The 13,231-nt window shown below is 41.4% G+C and overlaps 1 protein-coding gene across 1 annotated transcript in view; it reads left to right on the top strand.

Moving 5' to 3' along the window:
- obscnb (obscurin, cytoskeletal calmodulin and titin-interacting RhoGEF b) overlaps positions 1 to 13,231 on the top strand; it is a 55,564-nt gene that overhangs the window by 40,163 nt on the left and 2,170 nt on the right. Inside the window, exons 46-74 of the mRNA XM_073491434.1 lie at positions 229 to 495; positions 690 to 965; positions 1,086 to 1,358; positions 1,607 to 1,897; positions 2,808 to 4,133; positions 4,327 to 4,608; positions 5,428 to 5,509; positions 5,602 to 5,723; positions 5,841 to 6,038; positions 6,142 to 6,174; positions 6,266 to 6,364; positions 6,464 to 6,682; positions 6,786 to 6,819; positions 6,908 to 6,960; positions 7,075 to 7,173; positions 8,185 to 8,241; positions 9,034 to 9,173; positions 10,064 to 10,261; positions 10,389 to 10,465; positions 10,549 to 10,719; positions 10,828 to 10,987; positions 11,077 to 11,193; positions 11,313 to 11,477; positions 11,572 to 11,730; positions 11,838 to 12,015; positions 12,144 to 12,257; positions 12,381 to 12,548; positions 12,670 to 12,772; positions 12,901 to 13,030. Coding sequence (XP_073347535.1) covers positions 229 to 495; positions 690 to 965; positions 1,086 to 1,358; positions 1,607 to 1,897; positions 2,808 to 4,133; positions 4,327 to 4,608; positions 5,428 to 5,509; positions 5,602 to 5,723; positions 5,841 to 6,038; positions 6,142 to 6,174; positions 6,266 to 6,364; positions 6,464 to 6,682; positions 6,786 to 6,819; positions 6,908 to 6,960; positions 7,075 to 7,173; positions 8,185 to 8,241; positions 9,034 to 9,173; positions 10,064 to 10,261; positions 10,389 to 10,465; positions 10,549 to 10,719; positions 10,828 to 10,987; positions 11,077 to 11,193; positions 11,313 to 11,477; positions 11,572 to 11,730; positions 11,838 to 12,015; positions 12,144 to 12,257; positions 12,381 to 12,548; positions 12,670 to 12,772; positions 12,901 to 13,030 — 5,591 coding nt within the window. The remainder of the gene's footprint in view (positions 1 to 228; positions 496 to 689; positions 966 to 1,085; positions 1,359 to 1,606; positions 1,898 to 2,807; positions 4,134 to 4,326; positions 4,609 to 5,427; positions 5,510 to 5,601; positions 5,724 to 5,840; positions 6,039 to 6,141; positions 6,175 to 6,265; positions 6,365 to 6,463; positions 6,683 to 6,785; positions 6,820 to 6,907; positions 6,961 to 7,074; positions 7,174 to 8,184; positions 8,242 to 9,033; positions 9,174 to 10,063; positions 10,262 to 10,388; positions 10,466 to 10,548; positions 10,720 to 10,827; positions 10,988 to 11,076; positions 11,194 to 11,312; positions 11,478 to 11,571; positions 11,731 to 11,837; positions 12,016 to 12,143; positions 12,258 to 12,380; positions 12,549 to 12,669; positions 12,773 to 12,900; positions 13,031 to 13,231) is intronic.

The raw sequence follows: 13,231 nt of genomic DNA, 5'->3' as shown, positions 1-13,231 counted from the left end.
ATACAGTGCTCACAGTGGACAGTGAAATAAGCATTAAGATATTCTACCATGGCACATACAATTTGCACTAGGCAATCCATATAAACATAATATTATAACTCACATATGAGCACCACAGCAACATGCTTTTGGGGGTTATAAAGCCCACATGTCATTCGGCATGTCCGGCTCTTATCCTTATATTTTATGGCTAAGCCCTGACCCTTTGACCCCTGACCCCAACCTCAGATCCCACAGTTGAAGTGGTGAGCGACATGGAGGATCTTCGGGTGGTCGAAAACCAACCGGCTGAGTTCATCTGCCAGTTCTCAAGGCCTGTCAAGGCTCAGTGGAAGAAAGATGGGCAGCCATTGCAGCCTGATGGCCGAAGGGTGGTAGTGGAGCAGGACTGGAATGTGGCTCGGTTGTACATTAGCCGTGTGTCCGCTGAGGACAGGGGCAGTTACTCCTGTGAAGCGCAGGGTACCTGTGTGGTCGCTTCACTTCATGTGGAAGGTGAGCTTCCCTCCACATGGAAAGAGGACCAACCTTTCGGGAGTCTCCTCTGTTCCCTCATAACTTACAGTTCTTCTGTGGCCAAATAATGTGATCAGTTGATGATCGAAGTTTTGACTTGAATATTGTGTTGTTCTTCTTCTTTTTTGATTGTGCTCTCTTTCTTTCTTCATCTTTCCATATGTTTTCTACAGCCAAACCCATTGACATTGTTCAGGGCCTGGAGAATGTAGAGACCTTTGATGGAGGTGAAGCACTGTTTGAGTGCGCCCTCTCTCGTCCTGAGAGCAAAGATTGCCACTGGCTTCTTGATGGGAAACCAGTGAAGGAATCCCCCAACGCTGAGCTTGTGACATTTGAGAGTGGTCGTCGTCATTTGCTCCTACTGAAAGAGTTGCGTACTAAAGACAGTTGCACAGTAACCTTCAAAGCTGGCACAGCATCCACATCGGCCCAACTCTCTGTCAAAGGTGAGTCAGAATGAACACACCAAGATTCAGAGCATTATCTTGCCTGAATTATACATGGTAGTATAATACATTTGAATGGACAAAGTTTTACGTTTCATTCTTTTGATTTTCTCTCATAAGGCTGGCAGCTAGACGTTGTAAAGGGCCTGGAGGACAAGGTGGCTGCAGTGGGAGACAAGGTTGAGTTTTGTGTTGAGCTCACCGAGCCGGTCCCTTCGGCAGAAGTGGCCTGGTATGCTAATGGAGTTGAGATTAAGTCCAGTGACCTCTGGGCTATGAGGGCTGATGGCTGCTCTTATCGCCTTGTCCTGAGACAGGCACCTCTTTTGCCACAGCAGGAAATTACATTTGCTGCTAGAGATGCTCTCTCTTTGGCCAAGCTCACTATCATCAGTAAGTGTTTGACAAAAAAAAGTGTTTTTAATCTTTCACTGATTTGTATCTTCATTTTAAGGAATTCAGGTTTTAGATTTCAAATGTTAACATTACTATTTAGAGAAGATCAGTTAATGGACCAAAGTAAATACTCGCCACCTACTTTTGTATTCCTCTTATGTACTCTGCATGCCAGCGCCCCATGTACCATTGCAGTTTAATTGTTCATAAAAGCTTTTAACTCCTGCTTCTTTCCATCCCAACAGCTGTACCTGATCCTCCAGAGGACCCAGAGGTCCTCAGTAAGACTAAACAGTCTGTCAACCTCTCTTGGTTCACTCCTCTACATGATGGAGGGAGTCCGATTTTGGGCTACAGGGTGGAGATGCGGCTGGTAGACAGTGCTCTCTGGCTCCCATGTCATTCTGAACCTGTGTGCAACACTGAGTTTGTGGTTGAAAAGCTGACCCCAGGGAGTTGCTACAGGTTTAGGGTGGCCGCCATCAACAGAGCTGGGACTGGAGAGCCTGTTGAGTTGCCTCAGACTGTGCAGCTCGGTGAGTAGACGTGTGATTTAGTCAATGAAATTGTGAAATTGGGTGTACTTGCTTGTTTGTGAGAGCATTTAACTCATTATGGCTTTATAGTACATTGTTGTAACATTATTTACCTAAAACTATAAGATTTTTTTGTATTTTTTGGGGTCATATATAGACAGTAGGAACGGACAATTACACCTTTATCATTATCTGCACCCGCACCTTGAGTTAAACTTCACTTAACTTAAACCAGAGGAGGGTGGTGCTAAACTGCAAGTGGGTGGGACTAAATTTTGATTAACATTAAATTAATTAATTACTAAATGTTAATTTAAGCCTGAAATTGATATGGGTTTATCAGAAGTTGCTATATGTATTATTTTTTAGAAAACTACTAACAAAACAGCCTCAGAATTGAGCTTCCAATCAATGTCTTTGATCTCGAGTAAGACTATTTGCATTTTTTATTTTTATAAACTTGAATAAAAAACTTCAGTCAGCTATAGGCACATATTCCTCGGATGGTACTTGAAAAAATACATTATCTGTACTTGTTTCAGCAAAGTACTCGCTCGACCCTAATAGACAGCTCTACAAATGTGCTCCTAAATGTTCTCCCAAATGATGTGATAATGGCATTTAGACATTTAGAAGTTTTAAAACTGCAATGTGATATGTGCATTTGTTTTGTCATTGTTACACAGAGGCAGCCACGAAGCCACTAGTTTCCCCAGGTAAGACATTGTTTGTTGGGTGTGTTGTTTTTTTTTGTTTTTTTCAAACTATTTTTGAAGCCTTTAGGAATTTCCATCATGCGATGTTGGAATAAGTAGAGTTTTAATCGACAGAGTCTAGCACTAGTTAATGGCTTTGTTTTTTAAGTTTTTAAAAAAACATAGTAACATTGAAAACTCCATTGTCATTATAGGTCTTGAGGCAAAACAGGTAGAGGCTGAGAAACTTGGTCAGCCCAGTCTGCCTCCAGAAGCTGCTGAAGAAAAGGATATCCATGACCTATGGGAGGAATCAGCAAAGAAGCGGCGTATGAGTCGAGAGCCCACACTTGACTCCATCACTGAACAACCTGACGATGACGGTAAAGGTGGTCAAAAGAAAACAGAACAGAAGGAGTCAGAGAAAGTGGAAATAACATCAGGACAGAAGGAGCAGGCTATTGTGGCAAAGAAGCAGACAGAGATCACCAGTTCTGAGGATGAGTCTGTTTCTGGGGGTCCATCTCTTGTGTCCTTCCTCAAGAAGAGCAGCAAGGTTACTGTCACAGCCACCAACGAGGCAGAGACTATGACCACTGATAGGTTCTTTAAGCATTTCCAGATGGCAGAGGAGAGAACGGTGCAGCAGACTGAAGTAAAAACAACCACGATTCAGCAGACAGATGAAAAACAGGTTTCTACACAGGAGACTGAAATCATAGAGGTCAGTAAAGAAGATGAGCCTGAGCTCAGAGAAGCTGCCATTAAAATTCAAGCTGCCTTCAAGGGTTACAAAGCCCGCAGAGACATGCGTCCTGTCTTTAAAGAGACCTTCAAAGACCAGACCAAAGAACCTAATGGCACCATACATCTAGAATGTGTGTCAGAAGGGAAACCTGATAAGGTGAGGTGGCTAAAGGATGGAGAACCACTGACGGATGGCAAGCACCACCATATTGATATCTACAATGATGGTACTTGCTCACTGGTCATCACTGCCATCACCACAAAGGATACTGGGGTTTACACTTGTGAGGTCACCAACAAGTTTGGAGTATCATCTCACAGCGGTAAGGTCACAGTAGGAACAGCAAGAGAATCATCTGGGCGACGACCGCTGACGGTGGGTTACAGTGCCGACAGTGAGGCTGAGAGCTCCTCAGGTAGTGAGATGGACGAGTCACTGAGGCAGGCTAGCAGACGTCTCCGGCGCCTGCTACGCACACGTCTCCCACCAGATGTTGAGGAAGAACCATTTCTCAGCGCGGATGAAGGAGACCTGCGTCCCCCAGATCCCCACTCTTACCGTGAGGATGACACTTACATCTACATTCGCTTTAACTCACGGGGAGAGGCTGAGGTGGCCTCAAAGAGGTTCCAGGAGATGTTCACAATCCATGGAGTTCCTGTGGAGACTGCCATCCTTGAGGCAGGGCACCTTAAAGTGGAGCTGCGAATTAGGAAGATGGGCTACACTCAAGATGGAACACAGACCCCCACACAAGAAAGACAGCCTCCTGCATTCATGGCTGGAGCCCTGGGTAAGAAGCATTGACACTTTCACCATTATGTATACATTTTAATGTGACAATATCATGTATGTTTACCTGATTCAGATTTCTGCTCTGTTGTATGCTCATTATTGTCCTTGTTACTTGAGTCCAACCAGTGTTCAACATTTTATGTGGTCATTTTAACTTTATGATTTTCCGACTATTTGCTCTTGTTACCCAGCTGCCCCAGTCTTCTTGACAGAGCTACGAAGTCAGGATGTTCCAGACGGTTATCCAGTCAGCTTTGACTGTGTTGTGATTGGCAAGCCCCCTCCCACCATTCGGTGGTATAAGGATGGCAAACTGCTGGAGGAGAATGACCATTACATGATCAATGAAGACCAGGAGGGCTGCCACCAACTCATTATTACCACTGTGCTGCCTACTGACATGGGTGTCTATCGTTGCACAGCTGAAAACAGCAGCGGCATCACAGCCACTAAGGCTGAACTCAGGGTTGACAGTGAGTAGTTATATGCTCCCTACACATTTGTTTTACAAATATGTTTGAGTACCTTGGCTTGAGTTATTACTACATTTTTTCTTATTGATGGCGGGCCCTAAATAACTGTAGCATTGTTAAACACATCTGTTGGCAGCTGTGTTTATTGGACAGTGTTTTTGTTTCGTAGTGCATTTTTCCTTAGTTTGTGGATAACACCCTGAGATATTTCCAGCAAAGTTATAGCATGTACAGTAGAAATATCAGGAATGTGTTGTCAGCCCTTTAAATTTAATATTTGCATCTATATTTAGCTATTTTCAATACAATAAAAAATCCAGAAAAAAAGAAAAAAAATCCACAAACTGCAGGAGTAGTCTTAAAGGTTCATCACACAAGACGATGCTTTTGTTCTGAGGGTACATTTCTCATTTTCTTTTCTCTTTTTTTGACAGGCAAATCTCACTCCCTAACTTTTGTCATTGACATATCTTTTGCTCCTTCTCACTAAACATGAAACCAACATCTGGATGCAGGCACATTTGTTTGAGTTGTTAAAAAACATTTTGGGAAATGTAGGAAATAAGTAGGAAATTAGGAACTGAAATTAGTAGCTAGTCTTAAAGTAGCATCTTAAAAATGTAGAGTGGCCAAAAGGGTCCTTACATTGAGAGTTAAATACAAAAGCGACCTGGAAACACTGGTGTACAAATTAGAAGGCTTTGAAAGCTCAAACTGGTTCTCACAAGGCTAGCAAAACTACACATGTAAACATTGACACACGTTTTCCCTGATTTCACTGATCACTGTGTGATGCTGTACATCAATCTTTTCTTTCAGTGTCTTGCAGCTCAGATTACGACACTGCTGCTGATGCCACTGAGACATCTTCCTACATCAGTGCCAAGGGCTACATGTCCAGGTGAATTTACTATGAACAGTGTTTATGATGTTTAAAAATATATTGATGAATATGTTTTATAATATTAATAACATTCTGTTCTTCCCGTGCAGGGAAACTGAGACATTTGAGTCCGTAGCTGAAGATGATCAACTACCACAAGTTTTGGAGGAGCTTCATGATGTTCATGTCAGTCCAGGTTCACCTAGTGCTAAGATGCAGCTGAAAGTAAAGGGTGAGTTTATCAACCAATATAAAAATTTAACTCATTTGAGGCAGCCAACAGCTGATTGTAACAGTCTTATACATATGACTTGAGAATGTTGTTTGTGAAATACTCTTTGTCCTCCAGGATTCCCCAAACCCAGAGTATACTGGTTCAAAGACAGCCACCCTCTGCGACCCTCGGACAGGATTCTGTTGCTAGCAGAGAGAGATGTTCATGGCGTGGAGATCCTGAAGGTGAAGAGAGAGGATATGGGGGAGTACTCAGCCTACATCAGCAATGTGGCTGGTTCTGCTTACTCCTCTGCTCGGCTGATAGTTCTGAGTATGTATGCAATTGTCTGAATTATTGCCAACACAAAAAGCATGAGATCAAATATTAGAGCTAAGATGTTTACAGATAAAGTAACAACTGCATTTTGCAACAGGTCCAGGGGAGATTATGCCACAAGATAAAAGAGGTAATTTATCCTACAAACTTGGCACAGGTACAACTACTTTAGTTTTTATAATAGTATATTATAACTGTGCTTTTGTTTTTCATCTACACAGACCCCAAGGTGCACCTGGTGCCACCCCGCTTCATTGAGAGGTTCAGCAACAGGAAGGTGAAACAAGGAGCCAGCATCACTCTGTCCGTCAAAGTAGAAGGTTTGTTTACTGTTTAATGTGATTGTTTTAACATCTTTTAACACCTCCAGTAATCTGAGGACATCTAAAAACTCTCAATACTCCCCTTTACTTTTTCAGGGTCTCCCACTCCTATGGTCTCCTGGCTAAAGGAGGAATCAATGGAGGATGTCCTGTGGATCAAGCCTGATACCAAGGGATACAAAATGGCAAGCTCAGGGCGCCAGCACAGCCTCATTTTGATGGACGTGGGCACAGAATACACTGGCGCCTACACCTGTATTGCCACGAATAGTGCAGGGCAGTCAATCTGCACTGCACACCTCGAGGTTGATGAAAGTAAGGAAAGCAAAGACATCTAGGCACTTTAGATTAAAATTATATACATAGTTTACCTCTGGGTTTGACTGTAATTGTATATGTTTCTTCCTCTTTTTCCCAGCACCACAACCAAAGAAAGAGACCAAAGCATCAGAGTAAGTTTTTCTTTGAGATTTGAGTTTCAGATTGTGTTGTATATACAGTACATTTTGAATATAAAAAAAACCATTTTATTTTCATCAGGGTTCTTGGGATTACAGTTAGTCCACCAGAAGGGGAGGCCAGCAGAGGACATGGTGAGATTTTTTCATTTATATAAATATTGTCTATATTTACAGTGATATAAATGATTTGTAGAAATTAATACTGCAATAAGTATGTTGTTCTTCCCTATTTGTGTGTGCCTTAAGAGGGTAAAATCCCATACCTAGGTGAAGTAGGTACTGAGGAATTCCTCATGAAACTCACCTCCCAGATCACTGAAATGGTATCAGCCAAGTTTACTCAAGGTAAGTGTATATTATGGACCATTCAGTCTGTGCGATTACATATTCAATCAATATGTTTGAAAGAAATTCTAGTTAGAGTTTTCAGTACTTTCAACCAGAAATACTGAGCAATGTTAGAATATGTCAGGCAGGCAATATGTCTGCAATTTTTGTCAGTTTTAGTTTGGATATCATCTGAATCTACTATAGATCTTACGATATTTAGTCAACTAAAACTAGACAAACTGAAACAATTCAGATGACTATATAACAAAAACTAAATCAAAGTTTATATGCCAAAACAAACACTGCTGCATGTACAACTAATATCCAGCACTGGGTAACACTGGTGAATAGAATCACAGATTGTTTCATTCAGTGTGAAATTATTAATTCTGTCACCATCATACATGCAGCAAGCTAACTATGACCAGATAACGTACTGTCTGTGATTTACATGCTGTGGATGCTTTCACCCAGAGAAAGTCCCTTTAAAATCATTAATTTATAATCACCTGGTGTTATCTGTGTTTGTTAATAAAACCCTGCAGGTTGCCTGTCCCCTTGCTAAATTAGAATGAGTCATAGTTTTCTGATACTGCATTTGAAACACAAATGGCTTCGCTAGTTGGTAATGCTAAAGATGCTAAAAGTATACAAACAATCCACACATTATGTTGGATACAGTGCTTCTGTTGTAAATGTTTTGTTACATGTTCGTCTGTTTTGGTAGAATTTTAGTGAATTCATTGGGATTATTCAAGAATTGTGAAAGTGTGGTTTTGTGAATGTTTAGGTACTTCAATTCTTGAATAAGAATTCACTTTCCAGTAGATGCGAGGTTAACACCAAACTTGACAAAGGAGCGTTTATTTCCTGCTTGTTTTCCAGCATGTTTTACTATAACCTTGAGCATCTGACTTAAAAGCTCTCATTGTTTCATACAGACATCATTTCTTTACCACTTTTACATCCATCAGTTTAGCAACCCAACCGATTAAATGCTCATCCAATCATGAATTTGTTATTCAGACAGCTTACAGAATCACGAAGTGCTCCAGTGGATGAAATCTTGGCCCAAAACTACGAGTATGTATCCCAAGTGCTTCAGCTTCACAATTAATATACATTTTTCCCTTTAGATATTTTTCTAGTGTTAGATAACTTTGCAGATGACTAGTAGGACATTTCGTTTTACATACAGGAAGAAACATGTATTATAGATGCGGTCACAACAGTTTTCTCTTGTTGTAAAGCATTCCCCTCTTGTGCTGTCTGTGCCCCTTTATACCTACTTAAGTCTCACCAACTTATAGCTGGAATACATGCTGACAGACAGACATGTATGTGGAGAGCTCAGATAAAAAGTGTTATCTGTACTGTAGCCTTTTCTTGCATGTTGTCACAATACTAACATAGTCATAGCAAAGCATTTAGAGTTAAAACGTTTTTTTAAAAGCAATGTTCTTTACATCTCAAAAAATATGTGATTACTTTAAAATAAAATCTAAAATGATACCTAGACATGTTTTGAGAGACGTTGCTAAGCAAATAAAGCACCAGTAGATGCCAGCAGAGAGTCGGTTATTGCTTGAAATGTGATTTAGAGCTGACTTGTCCTGCTTCATCCGAGCTTTGACAAACTGAGTGTTACTAATAACTGCCACCAAATTCAAACAAAAAAACCTTTTTTTTTGCATCTCAAACCAAGTATGTTCATTTTCATGGTACATAACAGTGACCAAGTTTATATTTTTATATTACATATTATTTTATTTATTTATTTATTTATTGTAAGTGCTCTAGTTCTTTGCACTACTGACTAAACAGAATCCTGACATGTCTTCCTCTGATTGCCTCCCTCCGTCCTTGCTGCCTCAGCTTCATTACGCGTACCAGGTGCAGACAGTGATGATGAGACCAAGACCCCTTCTGCATCACCTCATCACGGTCGCTCTCGTCCTCCCTCCCTCATTGCTGACTCCTCGTCTGAGTCTGATGAGGGGGATGCCAGGGGAGAGGTGAGATAGACAAATTCTCAGTGTGATATTTGATGTCCAGAATTGCTTTACTAGAAACCTCAAGGTTTGTATTGAGTTCTGCAATCAAAGATTAAGTATTTATAGTCCATTTACTTCCTTCTTATTTATATTATCCATCCACCACAATTCAGCACAGAAGCACTGTCTGGAGAAACATAAAGAGGGAATTTTATACATCAATAAAGGCACAAAATAGACCAAAACATTTAATTTGAGAATTAGGGGGAAATGTTAGTGTAGGTTTTAGGGCCCACATAGCAGTTTCTTCTGGCAGAAAAGTGCTGGCTGTGCGCTCAGGAGCGTGGAGATGAAGTGTTTGTGCACTGAGAGGAAAAATGCTGCACGTACATCTCGTCTCTATGACAACAATATCTCGACAACAACCACTGTATGATCGACACTGCCCCTTTGCAGTTTACCATCGGTTTGTTTTTTATTTGACATCAGGACATCAGAGCAGGGAGGATGTGGGTGCATGACATGATCTGTAGGAGACAAAAATATGGTGAGTATTATCACCTAGGCCAGGGAAAAGAAAAAGAGTGACAGTAATGTCACCAGCGCCTTTCTGAAAAGTTGAGAGATTTTCAACTTGAAGCGATCTGCACAAAAAAGCGGAGCGCTGGGAAAAAGACGCTGGACACTGTGCCTTTTCTCTGGGTGGCCGTCTGCAGCAGACGCTCACTCATTGGGAACAATTGATAAAAGCTGGCACTCATAAAAAAACGCTATGTGGACACAGGCCCTTAAAGTGTAGGCTTTTGAAAACATCCGCTCTACACACAGAAGTAGAAATATCAATAGAACGGAAAGAATAAGCATCCTCACAGCAGCTTTTGTGAAGCCACGTGTGCTTCATATTTTTCCAGATGTTTGACATCTATGTCGCAACGGCTGACTACAACCCCATAGCAAGCAAAGAATCCATCTCGCTCAAGGAGGGACAGTATGTTGAAGTTTTGGACTCAGCTCATCCACTCAAATGGTTAGTCCGGACCAAACCCACCAAAACTACACCATCCCGCCAAGGCTGGGTCTCACCTGCCTACCTGGACAAGAAACTCAAAGTATGTCATAGAACTAAAGCCACTGATCCACCAACATCACATCTCAACTCTTATCACCAGTGTAAATTCATTCTCTTTAGGCTGTTGAACAATTTAAAGGTAATAATAAAAATGCATATTCCTCCAGCTCTCTGCTGACACAGGTGACCTTCCAGAGACGAGTGCAGAGGAGGTGTCTGAGGGTGAATACAAGAGGAAGTTATTGTAAGTAAAGCATATCAACACTCACCAAGCAATTACTAGAATTAAACCATGTATCATAACCAACTATTATGTCATGTCCCTAGCCAACTGATCCACGACCTGATAAATGGTGAATCAGAGTTTGTAAAAGAGGTAGACTTCTTTACCTCCCACCACCTGAAGCATGCAGACGTCCCCGATGCACCGCCTGAAGTCAGCAGCCAGAAGGACACAATATTTAGAAACATTGATGATATCAAGTCCTTCCATAGCAAGTGAGCTCACCTCTTCATGACTTTTCATTTTAGTCAGATATTTTAAAAAAGAAAGTAAAGAACAACAAGATTTTTAATGCATCAATTTCCCACAACTATTGCTTTTAGGGCATTCCTTCCAAAGTTGAATGAGTGTGAGACAGATGATGATGTAGCCATGTGCTTCCTGAAGAGCAAGGAGGGCTTTGAGAAGTACCTGCAGTATCTCGTTGGACAGGGTCTGGCTGAATCTGCCATCAGTGACAAGACAGTCCACCGTTTCTTCAAGGTAACACCAGAACTGTTATTCCTCTTCTGTGAGTTTTGTTTGTTTTTCCAGCCGGTATTGTACTACTATGTTCTTTTACTACATTGTAGGAGTACACTGAGAAAGCCCAAGCCAGTGCAGACCCTGCTGATCCCCCTGTACGCAGCATCAATGCCTGCCTCCAACATCCACTGGAGAGGATTCAGAAGTACAAGGCTGTCCTCAAGGTGACAGCTGTGGCACACAATATGAATGAATTCTAGTGACGTTCAGTTCCCTCCATTACAGATAGGAACACATCACTTGCATATTTAAGTTATAAAAATCTCTTCTCCATCATCTTCAGGAGCTCATTCGAAACAAGGCAAAAAATGGCCAGAACTGCTGCCTCCTGGAAGAGGCGTACGCCATGGTGTCTGCACTCCCTCAGCGCTCTGAGAATACACACCATGTGTCCATGATCGAGAACTATCCCGCCACACTGGAAGTATTAGGAGAGCCAATTAGACAGGTAAATGTGGCATTCTTGATTAGTACAGTGATTACTGACATGATTAATTTTGTTTGATTGTTCAAATATTTAATTTTTTTTCTTTTGAAACCAGGGACCCTTCCAAGTGTGGGAAGGGGCTCCAGGAATTAGGACGTCCTCCAGAGGTCACCACCGCCATGTCTTCTTGTTTAAGAACTACTGTATTATCTGCAAACCCAAGAGAGACAGCAACACTGATACACAAACATATGTCTTTAAGAACATGATGAAGGTAAGATTTTTAATATCACACTTTTTTTTTTTATTAACACTTTCTTCTTTTCTTTTTCTTCAGCAGCCTAAATGGTGTTTGTGTCTGTATCTTTCATCCTGTTGCAGTTGAATAACATTGATGTGAATGAGACAGTGGAGGGCGACGACCGTGCCTTCGAGATCTGGCATGAACGTGAGGACTCTGTGAGGAAATACACCTTGCAGGCTCGAACTGTTACCATCAAGAACTCATGGCTGAGAGACTTCAGAGAACTGCAGCAGCGATTCAGCATGCCTGCATGGAGTGAGTTCACATTCACACACACGCTAACTTATTTCTGTATTTTATTCTCACTTTCATCACTCAGAATGTTTTTTTTAGTATTTTCAGATTTTCAAACATAACCTTTCATTATGAATATCCTTTCACAGGTCCTCCTGACTTTGATGAAATTCTGGCAAACTGCACTGCAGAGCTGGGACAGACTGTTAAACTGGCCTGCAAAGCCACTGGAATACCCAAACCTTCGGTCACTTGGTACAAGGGTACGTCATTTGTTTTTTGTTCTACGGGGAGTAAAGGCACATGCTCTTAACCAATGACCAACTTCTGAATACAAACAACATCTGAGGCCAAATGTGTTGGATTGTTTTACTTGTTGGATGTAGATGGACGTACTGTGGAGGCCGATCCTCATCACATCATCATCGAGGACCCTGATGGTTCCTGCACACTGATCCTTGACAACATGACAGCAGATGATTCTGGACAGTACATGTGCTTTGCCACAAGCTCAGCCGGCAACGCCAGCACTCTCGGCAAGATCACCGTTCAGGGTAAATGACATAGTGTGATAGTGTCCTAAAATACCCAAATGCTTTGATTTAAATTATAATGATTTAAATTATAATGTAACACAGAAAATGTATGTATTATATTTGAACATATTTCTTGTAGTGCCTCCTCGTTTTGTGAATAAAATGAGGAATGCTGTATTTGTGGCCGGTGAGGACGCTCAGTTCACCTGCGTCATACAGAGTGCCCCCAGCCCCAAGATTAGGTATGCACACATTCATGAAATTGGTTCAACATTTTTATTAAATTCAGGAGGTCCTTTGAAACTTCTGCTGCCCTGTGTGTTAACCTCTTCCTCTCTTTTTTGGCTGCGTGTACCTGTTTATGGTCAAGGTGGTTCAAGGATGGCAGGCTGCTGACTGACCAGGAAAAGTTTCAGACATACAGCGAGCTCCGCAGTGGGGTCCTGGTCTTAGTAATCAAAAACCTGACAGAGAGAGACCTGGGACACTATGAGTGTGAGGTTAGTCAACATATATATAAAAAAATAAATCAAAAACCTTATTTAAACTAATGTGTAAGGCGTGGGCTATCAACATTTCCTGTGGTAACAACATTCTGTGCAGCTCTCAGTCATTTTAATTTGGCCCTGTAATTGTTTTTGCACCCAAGGGTTGAAAGCAGTTGATATCAATTAGCAACAATCTTTAAGACTCTAAAAATA

This window comes from Pagrus major, chromosome 21, assembly GCF_040436345.1.
Source record: "Pagrus major chromosome 21, Pma_NU_1.0".
NCBI classification, from domain to species: domain Eukaryota; kingdom Metazoa; phylum Chordata; class Actinopteri; order Spariformes; family Sparidae; genus Pagrus; species Pagrus major.
This window is presented reverse-complemented; position numbering and strand designations above follow the sequence as displayed.